The sequence below is a fragment of the Candoia aspera genome, chromosome 5 (assembly GCF_035149785.1).
Source record: "Candoia aspera isolate rCanAsp1 chromosome 5, rCanAsp1.hap2, whole genome shotgun sequence".
Classification (NCBI taxonomy): Eukaryota; Metazoa; Chordata; class Lepidosauria; order Squamata; family Boidae; genus Candoia; species Candoia aspera.
Genome location: NC_086157.1, coordinates 31,576,693 through 31,598,812, shown reverse-complemented (window position 1 = coordinate 31,598,812; position 22,120 = coordinate 31,576,693). Strand labels below are relative to the sequence as shown.

General features: G+C 37.0%; 1 protein-coding gene across 5 annotated transcripts in view; it reads right to left on the bottom strand.

The window, feature by feature from the left end:
- MCF2L (MCF.2 cell line derived transforming sequence like) overlaps positions 1-22,120 on the bottom strand; it is a 136,529-nt gene that overhangs the window by 29,798 nt on the left and 84,611 nt on the right. For all 5 annotated transcript variants that reach the window (XM_063304861.1, XM_063304860.1, XM_063304862.1 and 2 more), the window contains 12 exons: positions 17,433-17,523; positions 10,568-10,687; positions 8,635-8,751; positions 6,673-6,822; positions 6,067-6,191; positions 4,926-5,040; positions 4,434-4,553; positions 4,134-4,325; positions 2,163-2,354; positions 1,307-1,466; positions 1,115-1,191; positions 413-489 (listed from right to left, as the gene is read on the bottom strand). In XM_063304861.1, the coding sequence (XP_063160931.1) occupies positions 413-489; positions 1,115-1,191; positions 1,307-1,466; positions 2,163-2,354; positions 4,134-4,325; positions 4,434-4,553; positions 4,926-5,040; positions 6,067-6,191; positions 6,673-6,822; positions 8,635-8,751; positions 10,568-10,687; positions 17,433-17,523 (1,536 nt within the window). The remainder of the gene's footprint in view (positions 1-412; positions 490-1,114; positions 1,192-1,306; positions 1,467-2,162; positions 2,355-4,133; positions 4,326-4,433; positions 4,554-4,925; positions 5,041-6,066; positions 6,192-6,672; positions 6,823-8,634; positions 8,752-10,567; positions 10,688-17,432; positions 17,524-22,120) is intronic.

Sequence of the window (22,120 nt, the reverse complement as noted above, 5' to 3'; positions counted from 1 at the left end):
ATCATTAAATAGTTTCAGATTTCAAAACCTCTCTATGTGTAGAATTTTAATTACTGGAGATCAAGAATTGATTTTTAATAAATGTTAGCAACTGCAAAACAAGATGCATGGTGTTTCTTAGATCTGATCACAGATAAATATTTTTAAGAACATTTTACTGAAAATTGTATGACTTAACCCAAATAATATGGTAGTAAAATTACTGCTGCATTCAATAGGATGGATATAGAAATACCGCCAAGAAAAAAAAAAAGATTACTGGTCAGAACTGTATGACTACTGCTTGATTAACACATCTGAGTTGCCCGTTAATGACTTCTACTACCTTTTAATGCAATTGTTTGACATTATTCTGAAAACATTTCTGACGTGGTATCTTTACACACAGTTGCTTGGATAAAGATGTACTCACTTGCGTAACACTGCTAGGTTTTCTTCATCATCTGTCACAGGTACACTTCTGGATTGCTCGTTTTCACTTATGTCACTCTAACAACAACAACAACAACAACTTAGCTTCAAAGAAAACTTCAAAGCCAAACTTCTCCTTTCCAAAACATACTTGGCTAGAGAAAGAGAAGTTTGGTTCACATAAATGCAATTCATACCAAACGTTTAAGTGATACGGCATGCACGCATACGCTAACATGTTCGGCCTACTGTCATTTACCAGTAAAAATTAAGGATTAAGTACTTATACTGCAACAAAAGTGCCCCAAATGCATTATGCAAGGATACATTGATTGAAAATACGTGGGCATTAGACCAATTGTATAATACAAACTCATATAAGGAGAAATGCATGTGAGACATAGTTATTGCTAGTCCTGTTAAGCAACTGTTAATTTTTCAAATCCTGGTGTAGGATGCTGGGACACAATTTGGCTGCTCCTGATCTCCAAATCAAGGTCACCTAACAGATCAAGGAAAGAACTGTTAAGGCAGAGTCTTTCTCTTGCAGTAGATGCCCAACTCTACACCTTACTGTAGCACCAACAACAGAAAAATGATTCCTGAACTCTGATGGGTCAGGGATCTTCTCAGTAAGAGTGCTTCATATGCTTAGGGTGAATTTAATATTTTAACTGTCTCTATTTCACTCATACGCTGTTACCTTGATTTTACTGAAGTTCACTCTCCTTATTGCATGATTATCAGGGCTGGATGGATCTTCAGACTCTATTTGAAGGCCTGGTATGTGAAACAGAATCCAACCTTTGTAACTAAAGCTCATGTCAAGCTAAGCATACTTGCCAGATCAATTATTTTTGTTTTCAACAGGTGCCTTGACTGATTGGTTTCTAACCTGGATAAGGACATGGTGATTTTAGATATCCCTCTGGTCTAGGTGCCACTGGTTGAACAGGGCGTGTCTGCTTAGCCGCCAGTTTCTTAAGACTGACCTGCCTTTTTTGAAACATTTCTTCCATACTTTTCTGTTTCTGAAAAACCTTTTGTACATGTTCCTGTAAAAAGAGGAGGCAAAATTCTGTATGCACAACTCAATTCATAGAACATCATTTCAAAAGCTGAATTTGAATCTAAAAGCAATTCACAAAGAATGTGCTCAGTGTTAACATTAATGTGATTCACGACACAGAATACATTTCTTAGACCAAATCTAAGCAAATGAGTTATGATTTTTTAATCCTTTTTTTTAATCCTTTGAGAGCTTCACAGGACTGGGATGGTCTGAAGAATTTGCAGCCATGGTGGAAACCAAGTGACTGACCACTCCATAGGTGAGTATAGTGCCTCTGTTAAAACAAGGGGTTTGGGTACAAGATTGTGTATTTAGGAGTATCCATAACATTTATGATTCCCAAATCTCAAAAATACTACATTGTAGTAATTGGGTGGATTTTCAAGTAAATTAACTGACCTATGGAAATTTAGCAATAACATATACACTACCACATTATTTATGTTATTGCTAATCTTCTGTGGATGAGTTATTTACCAAAACATCAGTTAATTTACTTGAAAAGCTACCCATCTAGGACATTGACATTATAGTTTATGGAGGTTAACATAAGGATTAGAAAGCTGAACAGACCTATTAAGTGGTTTCAACTCAAATATTCCAATTTATTGCTTGTATATGCTTCGTTATACTGTAAATGTGACCAAATATTGTTCTGAAATCTTGATATTAAGATTACCATTAATTCCTCAGTGAGGATAGCTTCAAATTCTTTGGACAAGTAATTTAGTTCCCTGAGTTTATTATCACCACCCGTGTCCAAAAATTTCTCAATCTCCTGCAGAGCCGATTCTGCTCCATCCTGCGACTGGCATTTGTCTACAGGTTGAGAAGCCAGAAGATAAATTCCATCATCACACCACTTCATGCACTACAAAGGAAACAAGAAAAACACTTCATGAAAATGCTGCATTATATAAATGACCTATAATGCCCCCAAAATTAACAGGATGATTTGAAGACACGAGGACTCTCTCAATTATACTTTTCAGGCTTGTATATGCTTCGTTATACTGTAAATGTGACCAAATATTGTTCTGAAATCTTGATATTAAGATTACCATTAATATTAAGATTACCATTAATTAATTGTGGTGAGGATATGTTGTAAGACTGCTTGCCTCATCCAGAGACTGAACTCTGAAACCTGAAGATGGTGGGAGAGATGTCAGGTTCTATCCCCAAAGAGTAAGAGTTGGAAGGAAGGAAACATTCTGAAGTTCTAAAGTCAGAGACCTAAGAGCCAAACACCGTGTATCTTAGCTATGTACATTTGTATCACTTGATTGCAGTTTATTCCTCCCTGCAAATTGCCAAACTAGGATGCCTGGATGGATCAGGATCCCAGCATAAGGAGTTATTTAAGCCTTTATCTTCTGCTACAGAGTCAACTGCAATATGAGCACAAAATGCTGGCATTTTAAAGCACCACATTATATCATGTGTAATGTTTATCCTAACAGAAACTTTTCAGAAGACAAGGCAAAAATTAAGACCAAGGTTTTATCTTCTTTTTCCCCTCACAGAATAACTCCGGAACTGTATGATTTGACCAAACCATATACGCTGAAAGAAGACATTTTTCTCATTCGTCTAAAGTCATAACAGAATATAAAGGTTCACGTGTCCTTTATTAGACTCTTCCACAACCGCCTCTTCATCCTTTATTATCTGGAAAAGCCTTCCTTCCTTTGTAGTTCCAATCAACCTGTGCACATTCTTTGGAACAACCACTGCTTCAAACTGTGGCTAGAGACAATTACAATATTCAGTGGAGGTTTTCAAGGAAAGATCGGGCAACCATTTGTCTGAGATGGTCTGAGGATTCCTGCACTGGGCAGTGAGTTGGACTAGAAGACCTCCAAAATCCCTTCCAACCCTACAGTATGATTCTATGATTCATTAAGAGTGGAGGATTTAACATTTCTTTTCGTGTCACTTTAGTAAGAGAACACTAAAGCTTACTCCTCCTTCTGTTATTAACCAAACACTGAACAAGTTTCTTGATCAGTGTTTCTCAACCATGGCAACTTTAAGATGTATGGACTTCAACTCCCAGAATTCCCCAGCCAGCATGGTTGAGAAACACTGTTCTAGATTATGTAATGCCCATAGATAGTTTGAATCATAAATCCAAGGCTTGAGGCACTGCATCTCAGGTGAAGGCCATCCACTTTGGGGCTTAAGTAACATTAGGCTTCTTTTCCTTGCCTCATCTTTCTAAGCAATGATTGACAGCCTTGCTTTTGCCTATACAAATTCTCCTCCCTCTTAGCAGATTTCTGCAGTACATCAAAGCATCTGTGAGCATTTGCAATTTGCAGGTTCTTCCAATTCCTGATAAATTTTGTATTTTGCAGCATTGACGTGGCTTTCACATAATGTTTTTGCATTTTGTATAATGTTGCTTACACCTAAAGAAAAGAGCATGATGGAAATGTCTGTCACTCTGTCTCTGTCCTGGCCCCCTTAACCAGGGTCTGCTTTTTTTTTCATGCTGCCTTCTTGATGTTTGATCTGCCATCACTGATTTTACCTTGTCCCTTGTGTTAGCATGTTACCCACTAGCTTTGCATCAGTACCTGACAGTTATTGCTCCAGATATGGCTTATTATAGATTTAAAGCCTAAGTGGTAAGACCAGGTTTTACCTTTTCCAACCGTCTATGTAATTCAAATGAATGGTTCAGGAGAGCCCTTTTTTTATCCACTTCTGAAGTAATCATTTCATAGTGATGTTGGAGTTCACTGCACTTTGGAAGAATAGAGTCCACAGCATAATGCTTGTTTTCTATAAACTGGTCACCTTTAGCAATTAGTATGCTGGCTGTTTCCAAAACTTCCTGAGGAAAGTAATTAATATAACAAGAAAATGTAAGTTGTAACATTATCTCTTTATAAGTATGCCCCACTGGAAAATGTGTCAAAATAAAGGAACCTTAAATCTTTACTTGTGATTTTTCTTCAAAACTGGCAAGATCTTTCAGAAGGTGCTCCACATGTGAACTGCTGTTTCCCACTTCTGTGAAATGAAGTAATTTCTCAGACACACTATCAAGTGCTGCTTTGACCTAAATGAAATACAATATATAATTTTTTGTAAATCACAACAATATAGCAAAGCTACAGATCAGATTTCAGACCAGAGAAATCAGTAAAGGCTTATGACCATAGAAATGTATATGAGCAGTATTTCTTAAGGAACTTCCTATTATGATTCTTTAGGTCATACTGTAGTTTTTAAATCATTAAGGTGCATCAAGTAAGCTTACTTGATGGATGATCAAAAACATTTTTGATGAAATATTTTGTCTAGTACAGAATAAATGAATTTTAAGGAAATTTCACTTTTAAGTGAAAATTTAACATTTTAAGTGAAAATGAAACACTGAAATACTGCTGCTAAGCCAGAATTGACTTAATTAGACCAATATATCATATACCTCTTTGAAATCCAGTTCAAAATGTCTAAGTTGTAAGCATTGCTCAAGCTTCTGTTGATGTTTAGACCAAAAGTCATCAAAGGCTGCTTCTGTCTCATCTAGTTGAGATAAAAGCCTTAAAAGACAAAAGAAAAAGCAAGATAAAGATGTTTTGTATCAGCCATTCCCAAACTGAGTGTGGGGTAAGGGGATTGAGAAATCCCAAGGAGGGGAAAGGATATGAAATTCTTAGGAAAAAAAATTACAGCATTGAAAAATACAGTAATTGTCAAATGAAAATCTAATGAACTGGGAAGATTGGTAGGGATGGGTAGATTGATGGGAGGAAGGTGGGTGTGTGGCAAGGAGATTGATAGCAGATTTCTGGGAAGCTGAGGGGCATGGAGGCCTGAAATGTACTTTTAGGAACATTCAAAATAATGGATGGATTTAACAGACATTTGGGGGGTAGGCATGAGGTTTCTAAAAATCAAAAAAGGGGTTGAAAAGTTTGGGAATCTATTCTATACCACACTGCTTTTCCAAATCTAATCTATTAGAAGTCAAAAAGTTGATATCCCATGCAAATAAGAAACAAGTATATTAAACCACATGTAATGTTATAATCTAGCTTAGCCTTTCCCAATGGGGGCTTTCTTCCAGATACATGGACTTCAACTCTCAGAATTCCCTAGACAACATGTCCATTGATGAAAATTGGGACAGTTGAGGTTTACACTGGTTGGGGAAAGGTGGTGTAATTAACTGCTTGTCTGACTCAATTAAGCAATTTATTATACCTATATTCTTCCTTGTTAGGGAAGCCTTAGATCTTCAGAGACAGTTCACACAGCAAAACTTACAGGACTCCTCTTGCAGACTAGACCAAATGCTAACTTGTTATCAGCATCTTTGTTTTATTTTGCCAGACAGTTTATTTTTTCAAGGAACAATGAACAAAATACAACCCTGTATTTTGATTGGTACATCTGTAGAATTTTGATTCTTTTGCTGAGATAGATAACATAGCTAGATGGATGACACTTGTTTTCCATACTGGACCTTCACAAAGGTATCAAAATCTTGCCATCAGGAAGATTTTGGAAATACAAAAACAGGAATGCAGTGAAAATATATACTACAAATATTAGATGTATCTCACCTTTCCACAGTAATCTGATTTTCTGTTTGATCCGGATTCATTTTGTACTCTGGGTTTTCAAGGACTGGTTTTCGAATACTGTGGAAAATATTGTGACCTTGCCTTAATGCTATTTTCAAATCTTCCTGTAAAAAAGTTGAAAGAGTATAGTTGGGCTCTGCTTTTATGAGAATTCAACTCGGAAATGCCATCCCAGGAGTTTTGAAACAATACAATCTAAGCTAAGGATGGGTAACCTGAGACCTTTTGGTAGTACAGTAATTCTGTTTGTGTGTGCTTGTGTGCACAAACCTAAAAATCTTACTGCAACATAGTAATGCCAAAATAAAAGTTAAATAATCCAGTTGCTACAGATAAAAGTCATGTCACAGGAATTGCTTTCCCACATTTATAATCTGCATTTCAGGATTTTGTTACTGTTTTACCAATATAAATATTTTAAATCTTTAGATCTACTGAAAATGTGAGGGATCATAAAATTTGCTGATATCAGAGGCAGGATGCCACACAAAATTCAAAGGAAAAATGTGCAAAGGAAAATAAAACTAAAGACCAGTTAATGGGCATATTCAATAAAATTACCTTATATAACAATTGCTATCATACCTTCATTTTGTCTCTGCTTTCTGTATGTGCTGCAAGGAGGTAGCTGGTGGACTGAATGTCATTTGGTAGCTCTGTTTCTGCAAGTTCATTCCCAAAGGATTGAAGTGTTTGAGCTGTCTGCTTAACCATTCGAGCAAAGTTCTCTATAGCCTTATGAATTACAAATACATGACACACATTGGACATGGAAGACATCTATTTAACATGTATACATATAAAATTAACTCTAAAAATCACCAATCGTTATTTCTAGAAGTAAACAGTGTTGTATTGTTTTAAATGCAAATGTATGCCAATAGGTGTAAATAAAATTATCTCTGTGGAGTCCTTGGTGCTCTCTGGGCTTGGTTGTTTGCTTGCAGACATTTCATTACTCAACTAGGTAACATCCTCAGTGCTAGTGAGTGTGAGGTTTGCTCCCTGTTTATATATAGTAGCTTGCCCTGCCAGTGTTGGTAGGGGTGTGGTATTCTCCTTGGTAGTTCCTTGATTAGGGCATTGTTTTGAAATATCTTCATCAACAGAGGAAGCGATGGCAAATCAGAAATGCAAGTTATCAAAAAAACAACCCACACTGTCAGGGACAGCCCAAGAATGATGAAGAATCAGTCCATTCAAGCTTCAGTTCTTTATTTGCTCACACCGTATAGACAGAATCTTGCCAGACAAAAGTAACTCTACCTAACCAGGAAAATATCCTGGGAGAGCTCTAGGGCGGGGTTATTCTGAACCTCTTGGTTTTCCCACCATTGCTTCCCAGACTGTGCCTCCTCTTATCCCCTCCACCTCCTTGGAATGTGCTCCCTCCTTCCTGAGAACCAGCAGAACAGCTGAAATCTACTACACTAACCAAGTGCTCCATTACCAAAGTAACAACCCAACCTCCCCCAAGAAGAGCTGTGTAAGAACATTATTCAGATGAGCACAAATGCACTGCAGCAACCCAGAACACCAGAAAAAGGAAACAGACAACCTATACAACATCTTCCAACAAAATGGATACCCACGCAACTTTATTAAAAATGCCTGACCACTCAATCCACTACAGCAAAACCAACACAAGCTATGAAAAGGGTAATGCTGCCATACATCAAAAACATCTCAGAAACAACCAACAGATTATTACAACCAAACGGCATCACCATAGCACACCAACCAACTAAAGCCATCCAAAACATGTTAAGTAAACCAAAAGACCCAGTAGCCCAAGAAGAAAAAACAGGAGTCATGTACAACATACACTGTAAGGACTGTAACAGCCACTATGTAAGACAGACAGGCAGAAGACTAGCAAAGCACGTCCATGAACTAGCAATCAGAAGACACAATGAAAACTCCTTAATCTCACAACACATGGACAGATTCAACCATAGTTTCAACAGGGAAACTGTGAGCATCCTAGACGAAGCTAAATCCAAAAATGCTAGGGAATTCCTGGAAGCTTGGCACTCACACAAGTCAGCCATCAACAGGCACACAGAGGTAAACAACATTTACATACCATTCAAGAGACAATAAAAAAGCTAAAAAGGAAACAAAAAGACCAGAACACCTCCTTGCCAGAAATCAACACCCAAATAAGCAGAGATTAACACCAGGCAAACAATCAAGCAGAAAGCAATACCCTAATCAAGAAACTACCAAGGAGAAAACTACTCCCGCCCCACCAAAACTGGCAGGGTTGGCCACTATATATAAACAGGTAACAAACCCCACACTCACTCGCACTGATGATGTTACCTAGTCGGATAATGAAACTTCTACAAGCAAACAATCAAGCACAAAGAGTAGTTGAATACATTCACTCAAGAGTTATCAAAAATTCCTTTTAACAATATATCATACAAATCAACACTTCCAAACTGATTACTCCTAATGTTTTTCTTCAAGATACAATTGTTGATATTTTAGTCCACAGCCATTAACAAGGTATGAAACAGAAAGAGGAAAAAAAACACTTACAGTGCGCTGTGCAAGCCACCTATTATGGCAGTAATCTAGGGAACCCCCAAGATCTTCAGTTAGCTGGGCTCTATCAATATAGTTATTTAATTCTGTTAGTGAGCTCAGCATTATGATCTACAAGACATAAAACACAGTATAAAACGAATAAAATTAACCTTATTTTTGGACTTTTGCTTTGATAGTTTTGGCAAATTTGTAGTCATGTAACTTAGTCATAATATTTGATGAAACATGATTTATCAGATAAAGGAGGGATTTCACTATGATAACAGCATATGAAGTATCTGCTTAAGTCAAAACTAAAAGAAGTAATGTATAAGCTTATGGTAACTTGGTAACTAGGAACTTGAGAAACCTTTAAAAGTATGATGTTGATAGGCCATGTGAGATAGCAGAAGTTCTTATCCTTATCTAATAGGACTGGCAATGCTTCAGATTTGATTGAAAATGGTTCTTTGGAACATACGAAAAGTATCATTTGTTTGGAAGTCTTTAAAGTAGCCACTTCATTTCCTAGGATCACATGGCAACTCCAGAGGACAGCTATATAATCCTGGGAAAAGATTTAAAGAGCTTGCAGGCAGATGCTATGTTTGTGCTCCCAAGCACTTAGAAGCAACTTTTTGAACGATTTCTGAAGCACCACACAGCCTTATAATCCAAGCGGGTTAAACCGTTGAGCTGTCGATCGGAAGGTCGGCGGTTCGAAACCGCGCGGCGGGGTGAGCTCCCGTTGCTCGTCCCAGCTCCTGCTCACCTAGCAGTTCAAAAACATGCCAATGTGAGTAGATCAATAGGTACCGCTTCGGCGGGAAGGTAACGGCGTTCCGAGTTGTCACGCTGGCCACATGACCCGGAAGTGTCTATGACAACGCCGGCTCTAAGGCTTAGAAACGGAGATGAGCACCGCCCCCTAGAGTCGGACACGACTGGACTTTACGTCAAGGGAAACCTTTAAACTGCTTGAAGAACAGTTCTGGAAAACTCAGAAGCTTGTACACAAATGTGTGCTATTTTGACTAATCCTAGAAAAGTTAACTGCCTGACTATCAGCATATATGGCATAGGTGTGGGTGTGGGTGTTGTTCCCCCATTAATTGCTTTTTACCAAATAATTAAATATTAGGGCTAAGCATGCGTTGAAAATGTTTCAGAATAAGTTCTTTTGACCTCATGTAAACCCAGCACTTCTCTATTACTCAAAAAAGCAACCCATGCCAGCATGAAAAGGAATAAACCTATAGCTCCATTCATTAACATTAGAATAATTCTCAAGCAACTTTTTAAAGCTTTGCACAAAAGCCTGAAAAAGTCAGTTCTTTACTGAACAGCACAGCAATGCTTTACCCTTTCTCTTGCAATGTCCAAGGTACTTTTTCTAAATCATTTTTAAAAATTTACTCATATAAGAACATCTACAATAGGGAGTGCATACAGATGACAATTACAAAAGAGCAACATACATTAAACTATTGGGAAGCTGTTTCAATTTTCTTCCATATGTTCTCAGACTTAATCTTACTGAAATCTAAAGCAGAGGCACTGTAAAAACCTCATTTATGCATGTGATAAAAATGCTATCATGTGCTCACTGCAATGATAAGCAATAAATATTACTTAATGAATAGTAATTAGAACTTTTTCATATCTTCCAGTGAAAGTATTAAAATTATTTATACTTTGAAAAATGATCTAATTTCAAATGATACAAAAAGCATAGGCAAATCAGTGCTTATTTTTTAAAGCCATCATTTTATCTATAGAAAATTCAGTCCATTTATTATTGATGAAAAAAATATTTGCCGATGCAGAAAAAAACTGTAAGAAATGATATATTAAAGACATACTTTCTATTGTTCTAGTATACTTATCATTCTACTCTGTGCACAAAAATAAATTACAAGTGAAAATAAAGAGATTAAACACTAACCGGCAGCTTCATTTTATAGTCATCTCTATGAAATTTGAACGCAATGTCGAAGAGAGCTCTGTGAAAGAATCCAGTTGGACGCAAAACCAGAACTAGCTGCAAATTTCCTGGAAATGATGTCTGCAAAATGGTTAAACAGGATTGTCATATTTAACTTATATTATTAGATACTGAATAATTGATCATTTTCAATCTAAATCATTTCTTGTGGTGTAACATTTTGATATATCAGATTGGGTAAGATAGAATCAACAGATCAGTTTACAAATCACATTACACTTGCTTTGCATTAATCACAGATTAGAAATGGAACTACATTTTGAACTTCAAAAGATGTGGGCAAACTATGGTTTAATTCCTACGGAGCAATGGAAATGGATGTAATTACAGCCTGCCAATTCAGACATTATACCAAGCTATCAATTATGGCTTCCATGGTCTATGTTCTGAGCTAGGTTTCAGAGGTGACAAGTCATTTTTAATTAAGCAATTGCACCAAATCCTAGATAAGCTTTTTTAATAGCATGATTTGATGTGCTGCCTAAACTGAGCCAGTGTTTTATCTAATTGATGCTATATTTCTACTACAAAAGAGTAATTCTGACACTTTGAAATAAATGACTGTATATATTTTCCTCCAAGGAAAAATAATAAAGTGATGGTGTATCTGAAAAATGACACTGTCCAATCAAATTTTCTAGGAATCATCTTTAACTTAAGAACTGGCACTTGATAGGTAATAACATGATGCTTCCTGCAAGCTAAGCTGTATATATGGGTTCCATCCATCCCTGCCTTCGAACGATTCTTAGCCTGAGGAAAAAAATCACACATTTTTCCTCAGTGTAATTTTTATTATAGAAAAATTTTTTTTTAGGCACATTTAGAAACAAAAAAAAAAATCAACCTTATCTTCTTTATATAACAGATTAACCTAACAGAAGCATTTCCACACTTGGATCTTTTGGCTGTGATCAGAAAACAGAAATGCTTCATTATATTTTAGACAAAGTGTGTGTGTTTGGAATATGTGCTTCTATATTGTCTTTTCTTAGACAAAACTGAAAATAACACCCAAACCCGAATGAAAAAAATACAGTAGAAGAAAGTTATTCTGTGATGCAGTCTAGAGTCAAGAAGAAATTCCTCCATTAAATCACAATTTTACTTGGGCTTCTGTTTAGACCAATAACAATTTATCTCATATTAGCTCAAGAAATCCAGAAGTTCTGAGTATCAGTACATTCGCAATAGACGTTATGCAGAACTCATTACAGTTTATCCTCAGAGGGCTTCAGAGTTTATTTCATTTCTGCTTCTATAAAGGAACTCGGAGCTGAGAATGAATTTCTGGAATATTGGCAAAATGCATGCTATATTTCACTGGCATGCCCCAGAACTTGTCACGTTGCCCTACAAGCAAATAACGAGCTGGTGGGTTCTGAAATGAATAGAATAAACATTGCCACCTGGAAGGGTGTCATTCCCATTTTCTTCATAGCTAGCTCTTTCATGGTTGGTCAGGCTACGTTTCCTCAAGGTGTTACCTCACTGTAGCCAAACTGTTCTTCCCTAAAGCTTTAGAAATCAATGAACAATAGCTTATCTTTGCTTAATTCTGACCGATAGCTCAAAAACCGTTTTTAAAAACTAGCTCCCAACCCTCAGAAGTAGCTGTCGTGAAACTTAAAAAATAAAGGAAGGCAAACAAAAGACCAAATCACCAAGTTCACAAATACCAGCTTAATACTGGGTGTGGGCCTTGGAACATGCTAGCTCTACAGAGTCATCTGTAATGAAAAAATGAATTAGAAAGTCAGAAATGGACACAATTCTCCTGCTACTCTGCTAGGAAATACATTCCTGAAACGCAGCGAGTCTGGAACTCAACATCTTTCAGATACTGCAGTTGCAGAGGACAGAAGGAGGTGAAAGGAAACACGGGCAGTCAGCTCACACTGAAGTAGCAACGTTTAGTCAAGGACCTCTTCAGAAGCAAGTCTCTCACTATCTTGATTTGGTTGGTATCGCTATAAATTAGCTGCAATTTCCTTATCCTTGTCTTTTCCCAGGAGTATCTTCTGGTTTACATTCATTTGCCTCCAGAATAATATGTGTGTGTGTGTGTGTGTGTGTGTGTGTGTGTGTGCAGTATATATATAATTTTAGAAAACCAAAAGGCCCATAAAGCCAAAGGAAGCCTGGAGAAACTGCAGAAATTACAAACTTATATTTAACCGCCCCCCAAATTTTAGATGTGGTACAAACCCATTTATAAGATTATAATCCAAATACAGTATGGTTTCCACATTGGGTTAAATTCTGTATCAAATTATGAATATTTAAAAACAAGGCCAGAGGCAATAGATCTGGACTTTTTCTGCATTTGTCCTATATTATAAAGAGGCTACTTATTATTGAACAATCCCTTATAGTTTGTATTTTAATTCTGGTATCAGATCAAAGATGTTTGTGCAAGCCATCTGGAAATGCCGCTCCTCCCATGAAGACACTCCAGCTATTAAAGTGTTATAATCCAATCTGTTGCCTATGTTGAAGAGTTAGCTTGTTAATACAGCTTAAAATTGAGTGCTGTCAGTTTACCTTATTCTTATAAACTTCTGAACTTTACCTTAGGTCTTTTGTCAGACCATATAAAATTTGATGTTTGTTTCTGCCAATCATTTAGTATCTTTTCTGCAATTCTTACTGGGATCATTTGGAACCAAAGGTTAAATTTTGGCCAGATGATCATTTTTATTGCTGTAATTCTTCCTAACCAGGGCAGCTTCAGCTTTTTCATCTTGAAATGTCTACTATTACATTTCTCCAAATTTGGGAGTAATTGTTCTTAAATAAATCTTTATTACTTTTTGCTAAATAAATTTCCAGACACTTTATATTTTTAGCAGTAATGTTAAACTTAGTTGTTTGATGTAAGTACTGTTTTTTCTCTAGATAAGTTTCATGTTATTTGGGTGTTTTTATTAATTCAGTATTGTGATAATAAATTACACTACTGTATATTTGTCTGTCTGTCTGTCTGTCTGTCTATTTATTTATTTATTATTCAAATTTCTACTACCACCCATCTTCCCCCAAAGAAGGGGACTCTTCTATATATTCCATTATGAGCTCTAGAGAGTTCTTTGGGTAAGTAAGAAAGAAAGAAAGTACAGGTAGTCTTCACTCAACAACCACAATTGAGCCCAGATTTTTTGTTGTAAGTCATAATGGTTAAGTGAGTCCAGACTCATTTTTACAATGTTTTTTACCATGGTTGTTAAGCGAGTCACAGCAGTCATTAAGTGATTCAAGGTCAGGGCTTGTGGTTTCCTTTGGTTGCTAAGTGAATGGCACGGTTGTTAAGCGAACCAGGAGTTACTTTGCAGTACTGTGCGGGGGCGGAGTGTGATAGTCATTATGTTTTCTATCAAAACATCACTATGGAAATGCTTCTGTGGCCATAGTAGTATTACTTTCTGTAGTAGTATTACTGTTATTTTGAACTAATATTACTGGTTGATTATTAAAAACTTTTACTGTAAGGTCTTCATTGGAATCTTTGTTCTACAGTTTTAAAGGTACTGTACAGTACTGTAACTTTTTTTTCTTGCTGTAGTAAGCTCTGCAACTTTTGTTACTGTACAGTACTGTATATAAATCTGATTTTTATAAAACAATTGTTTTAAAAACAGTAAACCAGCATTCACTATTGTTAAATATAATTAAAAATCAGACAGGCAGAGGATGGAACATACATGGCACCATACAAATCTCTAAGTTAAACAAAAATTGGGAAAAAATTAAAGGCAAGCTTAAGTACAGTACTGCATGGAAAAAGTACTTACCTTTCCTGTACAGTACTGTAAGGCACACACAAGCCTCCCTCTGCCAGCTGCTAAATCATAAAAGTAGTGCGGCCATGTGACTGAGCCTGCTGCCTCAGAAATCCAGTGTCATAAGTCCGGAGGACTTCTTGGTATAAAGTGCAGTCATGTGACCCAAAATGGCCACCACTTCCAGGATGGCCAAATCTGCGTCACATGATCGCGGAGGCCTTGTGAGGGTCGTAATTTTGGGCCCCAGGCAGAAATCTACTTTTGGGGTACCATCATAACTTTGAATAGCCTTTAAGTGGTCGGTTGGTAAGTGAAGACTACCTGTACAGCATCATCTGCATATAATTTTAATTTATGTCTTGATTTGATAATTTAGTTCCTGAAATTCTATTAAATTGTATTTTCTTTGCCAGTGGTACTACATTAATCCCTCGCTTAATGACCATTCATTTAACAATGGTTCAGTCTTACGACAGTGCTAAAACACAACTTAAAACCGGTCCTCACACTTACAACTGTTGCAGCATCCCTGCAGTCATGTGATCACAATTTGGGTGCTTGGCAACCGGTTCACATTTATGACTGTTGCAGCATCTGCAGTCTCATTATCACCATTTTCAACCTTCCCAGCAGGCTTCTGGCAAGCAAAATGAATGGGGAACTGTGTGATTCGCTTAATAACCACATGGTTCGCTTAATGACACGGTGATTTGCTTAATGACCACCACACATACGGTTGTAAAATTGAGTCAGTTTCGCTTAATGACTGTATTGCTTAGCAGCTGAAATTCCAGTCCCTATTGTGGTAATTAAATGAGTACTATCTATAACGCCAATGGAAATAAAGGAGAGAAAGGACAACATGGCCTTGTTTCCTTCATTATAGGGTATTTTTGTGATAAAAGTCCATTTACAATTATCTTGGCTCTGTTCTTACATGTATCCATGTAATAAAATTCATACCACAAATCATTTTTTGCAGACTCATAAACAAGAAAGGCCATTCCAAATTATCAAAGGCTTTCTTTGCATCTAAGAAAATCATGGCCACTTTCTTATATTTCTGTTTTATATAATTAATACAATTCAGAGTATATCTAACATTCCTCATGTATCTCTTTAGATGAAACCTCAGGAGTTACACTGGTTTGGGAGAAGTTCTTAAGTTCATGTTGGGAAGGTCTTTCATGGTTTGTACTAATCATAATGTCCTTACCAAGGTATCTCGAATGGTTGCGGGCATAGCTGAGAATAAGGTAATTTGGTGGCAAAAAATGATATTGAGCTAATAGGTGAGTTAATTCGGGTCATACCCTAAGTGTTACAGCATAAAAAGAAACTTCTTTAATTTTATTATAAGGGTAATTATCCATTGGTTGTAGTTAAGAAGTGGAAAATAGGCTCTGCCCCAACCAGGAACAAACAGTTATTATCTATTCATTATTATTATTCATTATTGCTTTAATGTTTTAATTGATTAACTTATTGTAAACCTCTCAGAGTCCCTCCTTAGGGGGAGATGGGCAGTAGTACAAATTTGAGACGTACATAAATAAATATTATTACTGTTCATTCCTGCCAACCTGGAGAATGAAGCAAGCTTGTCAACCTACAATTAATTAACTAAGCTCTAGGAAGGCAAATATCTTAGCAAAGTTCACCTCAGGGAGACAGCTGATGCATCCAACTGCTCAAGGGAAGAAAGATAATCATGTCCCACTAAGTAGTCATCAGAATGCCCCTCAACTCTCTATTATCTGTCTCCTCTTTCCCCCATTACACAAAGACATAACTAACTGCAAATTGGAACACAGAGATGTGGGATACAGCTGAACTAGGCCAAACACTGCAAGACTTGGAAACACACTGGTTCAGTGTTATTAACTTTAAAAAATCCTTTGTGAGATATTAACAAAAAATAATTTTATAACTAAACCTAATGTTCTTGTACCATAGAAATATTAAAAATCCTGATTTTAGAAAGAGGGCAGCAAAAACCCTGGATATTATTCCTTGAATCTGCTTCAAATATCTGAAGGCACTGCCATTGGTATTGCCTTTAAGTAAACTATTAGTAGTTCTAGATTTAATATTCTTTCTGTATATAATCATGAAATACAATTTCTCTTAAATGAAAAACCTAACAACTCAAAAATTTTACTATATAAGTAATGTGGTTTGTTTAAAAGGGAAAAAAGCTACTTGTCTCTAATCCACTGGAAGCCTAAAATGGAGGTGTTGCTTGAAAAAACAACCCATTATTTTATCTTTGATTCTCATTTCTTCCAGGAATAACCACCAATATAATCTTGTATAAATACTAATGCTTTGCTGATCTCAGTTTAATACAGTATTTTTTCAGTACTAATGAAGATCACCCCCCATACCAACCACAAATATGCACACAGGGAAAAAATAAACAAAAGGAACACATGACTAGCACACAACTAGAAGACTGCTTTTACATTATAGAAGTATAACAAAGTATCACTTTTAGGGGTAATTGAAGAATGGCTTACAAATTCTATCAATTTCTCTTTATAAACAAAAGTATATACAAATCACCAAATCTTTGCTATTTTACCACAGCAAGTGCCTTAAAATAATTTTAAAGCGTCAATTCTACGTTAAGTACTTTGTCACGGACAGATACTTCATCAAAAGTGAGAAAGTCTCTGCAATCAACAAAAACACCTCTCTTTTGTCATATCTTATCACTGCCTGAAGCCCAATTTCTTTAAACTTGATATACTGTAATCATAAAGAATTAGATTCATTTGATCCCTGAACGTAATGCAGCAGCTTCTACAAACTTCAAATTTTCTTAATGCCATTTTATATCACTGCAGATTATTTCTACTTCTCTAATTAAGCCACACTTATAACAGAAGTAGGTAATTTTATAAGGCTTCTAGATCAAAAAAACATAGCACCCAAGCACTCTGGAAAATAAGCATGTTATTCAATGCAATTCACGCAGATTTGTCAAGGGAAGCAAAAGCATTAGCGGCGTAGCAGCTCACCGCAATTCGCAGTATAGAGGCATGCACTGATGTCCATCTGTCTTGCCTGCGGTCTATGACAAGGATAAATCCAATTCCAGCATCTTGTGAACTGAGTTGGGGAGGGAGGAGGAAAGAGAAATCATTTAGCATCTCTTAGAGAGAGAATGCCCTATTGCTACCAGCCCCATTAAACTATGCATGTTGAACGTTACATGCAGCTTCAGCTAGTCAAAACATTAATTACCCTTCTACCTAAAGGCTGGGGTTTTATTAATCTGATATACAAGTATTGTTCTTTATACATATATAACTCTTTATAACTCACTGGCTGTACATGTTTCCGTGTACGGTGAAAATCCACCCTTTAAAGAAGGATCAATAATGCCCACTCCAGAATAAAAACCATGTTAGTTCTTCTAATGTTTTCTTGCTGGTATACCATTTTATATAAGTACGTGTGGAGAGAAATGTAACTTTCATCATATGAAATACAGGCTCTTAGGTTCTAGATTCCTGGTTTATCTAAGAAATCTGACGTTGCAAGTCCTTGTATTTTAAGAACTGATCTTCCAAGGATCATGTGAACCAAAACAGAAATTCCTGAACCAGGAAACAGATAAGAAGATCCAGGACAGCCTACAGATGACAGACACTGAGATGGAAGAGGCAGTAAGGTCTTTTATTTTGCTCTGTTCAGCTGCATGGGCTACAGTTGGAGAATGCAAAGAAAGACACCCACTCTTGTTTTATACCTCAGGATACAAGCCCATCATGTAATGCCAAACCTTGATTGCCAGGCAGTTGCAATATAATGGAAATAACAGGCAACCATAAACCAGAATGATTTGATTGTCTAATTGTTGGTGTATATTGTGCAACTTCAGGTTGTGCGCCAGTTACGCCCGTTCCTGGAATGAGAAGCCCTCCGAACAGTCACTCACGCCCTGGTCATCTCCCATATAGGCTACTGCAATGCGCTCTATATGGGGCTACCCCTGAAGAGTATCCGGAAGCTTCAGCTGGTCCAGAATGCAGCCACGCGGGCAATTTTTGGTGCCCCTAGGTCAGCACATACAACACTGTTGCTGCGCGAGCTGCACTGGGTGCCAGCTTGCTTCCGGGTCCAATTCAAGGTGTTGGTTATCACCTTTAAAGCCCTACATGGCATGGGGCCAGGTTACCTGAGGGACCATCTCATCCCCATTACATCGGCCCGCCCCACCCGATCATCCAGAGAGGGCATGTTGCGGACCCTGTCTGTAAGATAATTTCTTCTGGTGGGGTCCAGGAAACGGGCCTTCTCTGCAGTGGCCCCTGCCCTCTGGAACATCTTGCCCCTGGAGGTGAGGCAGGCCCCTTCACTCCTGACCTTCTGGAAGGCCCTGAAGACTTGGTTCTGCCGTCTTGCCTGGGGCGGAAAAGTGAATAACCATTCTTGGGGGTGGCTCGCACCCTAAAGTCCCTCCCACCAGCTTGGATTTTATACCTTCTTGGATTTTATATTTATTTATTGTATTTTATAATAATTGCGATGTCGTTGCTTTTATGAGATTTTAATGTTTATGTTTGGAGCTTGATTTTATTGTAAACCGCCCAGAGTCCCTCTTTTGGGGGAGATGGGTGGTAATTAAATTTGAATAACAAATAAATAAATAAATAAAAATATTGAGCAGATTATGTGAACACACTGAACAGTACTGCAATCAAAACTATGGATTAAATTAGTACCAGGGACGAACATATATTGTTTCAGGGATTTCTGCAAGCTCACTATTGCATTTTTTTTTGCTTGTAGCATTAGATATTGGATAGTTATTTTGTTATTTTATTACATACCATGAAAATATTACCTTTATTTTTTATTTTTTTTAAGTAACAGTCTGTATAGGGTAGAGGTTATCCATAAAAGCTTATCTTTACTGGGATCCCCCTGCCCCAGTTTCTAATTTGTAGCCTCTGTGAGCCCATCCCTGTGAAGCAGGCACTGCAGGTAATTGGGGCTGGCTGGCTGTAGGAGCTGTCATGTGGGACCCTCAGCAGGGTGTTTTAGCTACTCCAGGGAGGGCCTTGTACAAAATCTGACAGAACTCATTTCCTACTCACCCCAAATGTATTTATTACAATTGTAGGCCACCTACCCAGAGCATCAAACAATGATCAAAACCATAAAAAAAAAAGATGGCTAAACAGGGAGGCAACAAACACTAAAACAAAACCAACATACAACAAGCCCACACCATTTCTTAGCCAATGCCTCCGAGAAAACCAGGTATTTAAGGCTTGTCTAAAGGACAGCAGAGTTGGGGCAGTTTGGATTTCTAAGGGGAAGCTATTCTAGAGGGCAGGTGTTGAAACCAAGAAGGCACACCTCCTGGTTCCCATCAGATGGCACTGCTTCATACATGGACCTGAAGCATGGTGACTTTTTCAGATCTTACAGGATGGGGAGATATCATGGGGAAAAGATGGTCCCTCAAATAACTAAATTCTATGCTTTGAAGGGTTTCGTAAGTGACAACCAGCATCTTTAACTGAACCTGGAAGCCTTCAGTAACCAGTGCAGCTCACATAGCAGAGTGTTCCATGGGTATACTGCAGCATGCCCATAAAGGCTCACACCACAGTTTGGGTTAGCTGAAACTTCTGAGTGGTCTTCAAGGGCAACCCCATATAAGCTTTGCGGTAATCCACATGTGAAGTGACTAAGACACTTGGGAGAATGATTGGTGGATTATTTCCTACCAGCAGGGAAATGTACAAATTGTTCCACCTTAAACTGCCTAGGAATAAACTGCTAGAAGAGCATCACTCACTGGCGTCATTGAGGTTGAACACAGTGACAAGTTTACAATACTGCACTTTGTGCCACCCCACAGACTGGAGGGCAGCATGTTAAATTGGTTGTCCAAACGTGTCCACAGCCTGAACTTTAAGCATCCTGAGTATCCTTTATTCAGGTAAAGTTATGCTGTAATCCACATGAGGAGTCCATAACAACATTGGCAATGCGATTAGAAGAAAAAAATCTGATTTTTCTCAGCTCTGCAATTGCTACTGTGATTATGCATGAATCTGAATAGTCTGAGCTGACTGAAGTTGGCACCATGGACAGAAATCAGCTGAAGATAAATGTATTGCCCATTCACTCAATGGATTGAAGACCTGATTACACTTGCCACCTATAAGCGGATTGCCTATAGATTTATACTTTGTATGGACAAGTATTTATTTATTTTCTATCCTGCCTTTATTTTTATAAATAACTCAAGATGGCGAACATACCAAATACTCTTTCCTCCTCCTATTTTCCCCACAACAACCCTGTGAGGTGAGTTGGGTTGAGAGAGAATGACTGGCCCAAGGTCACAATGAAATATGGGACGCATTTATACAAAATACAGTAGGTTAGGAAAAAGCATGATAGTTATATAATTGTATTAGAAATATATGTTTGTCTGTGTATGTATATATTCCCATAATATTTCCATTAGATAATTATGCATAGAATTGTAACTGTTTATTGTTGTAACAGCATATTATTTTATATTTTTATTAATTTTTCTGTTGTATTTTTTCCACTTATTCAGGTTCCATGAGAGGTCACTAGGGGTTCTGTGGGAGATCACAATTTATTTAAAAAAATATTTCCAATTCAGGCAACTTCACATTAAAGAGGTAAGTTTCATTCTTCATTTTTAGTTTAAGAACACTGTTAATTCATATATACAGACCTACATGAAATGAATATAATAATTCTGTAACTTCCAACCTATTACTAGATGACAGCAAAGAATTTCTGTATCTCTGTGCAGCTATTTGGTGGCTGCCTGATTTTTTTTCAGCCCTGACATGGCAAGCCAAGGGAGAATACATGACATGAATATGATGTCTTCATTTCTGCTTTAGGTTACTTTTATTGTTATGAGCAATATCAAACCTAAATTAACCACAACACCTGGTAGCTCATGAAACAGGATTTGCCTCTTATAACACATCCTTAATACTAAAAAACTGCTCTGCATATATACAAAATTAACCTACTTTATTTCTTAAAATTCATAAAAATTGCAATAATTTCCATAGTAGTATGAGAATGAGCAAGTAGGAGAAACTGCCATATGTATTTCTATTATGTGATAAAAAAAAAAGTTTTCTCTATTTTGTGTCCAGAGATAGCATAGCAAACCCAAAATAAGAGACTCAGTTTTCCACTCAACTTCCTGCTGAATTTCTGAACATAGTAATTCCTGAGAGAATGAATAAAATAAAGGATCAATGTATATAAAGGAAATTAATTCCATACTGATATTTCTAGTAGTTTCTGCAGAAACTGAATTCAGTACAATCTAAAAATTTACATTTTTGACACTGACAAAATTGGGGCAGAATAATATATTATTGGAAACCCAAGTGAGGACAAGATCAAAGACAATCATGTCACTATATATATCCACAAGTTCTGTGTTAAGAGTTATAAACACGAAAGCTACTTATTTCAATTAATATTTTCCATCAGTGAGGAGCAGCATTGTTCTCCTTCCGACCCCTCCCTGTTGCATTTTATTACATTTACCCATTTCTTCCAACTCAGTCATTTTGAAAAACAGACATTTCTCTCAGAGGAGAAAAAGTTGTAATTAACTGAACTGGTATTTTTAAGTTGCTAAGTAAGTTTTTGGTTCTTAAAAATTATGGCTGTCATAAGC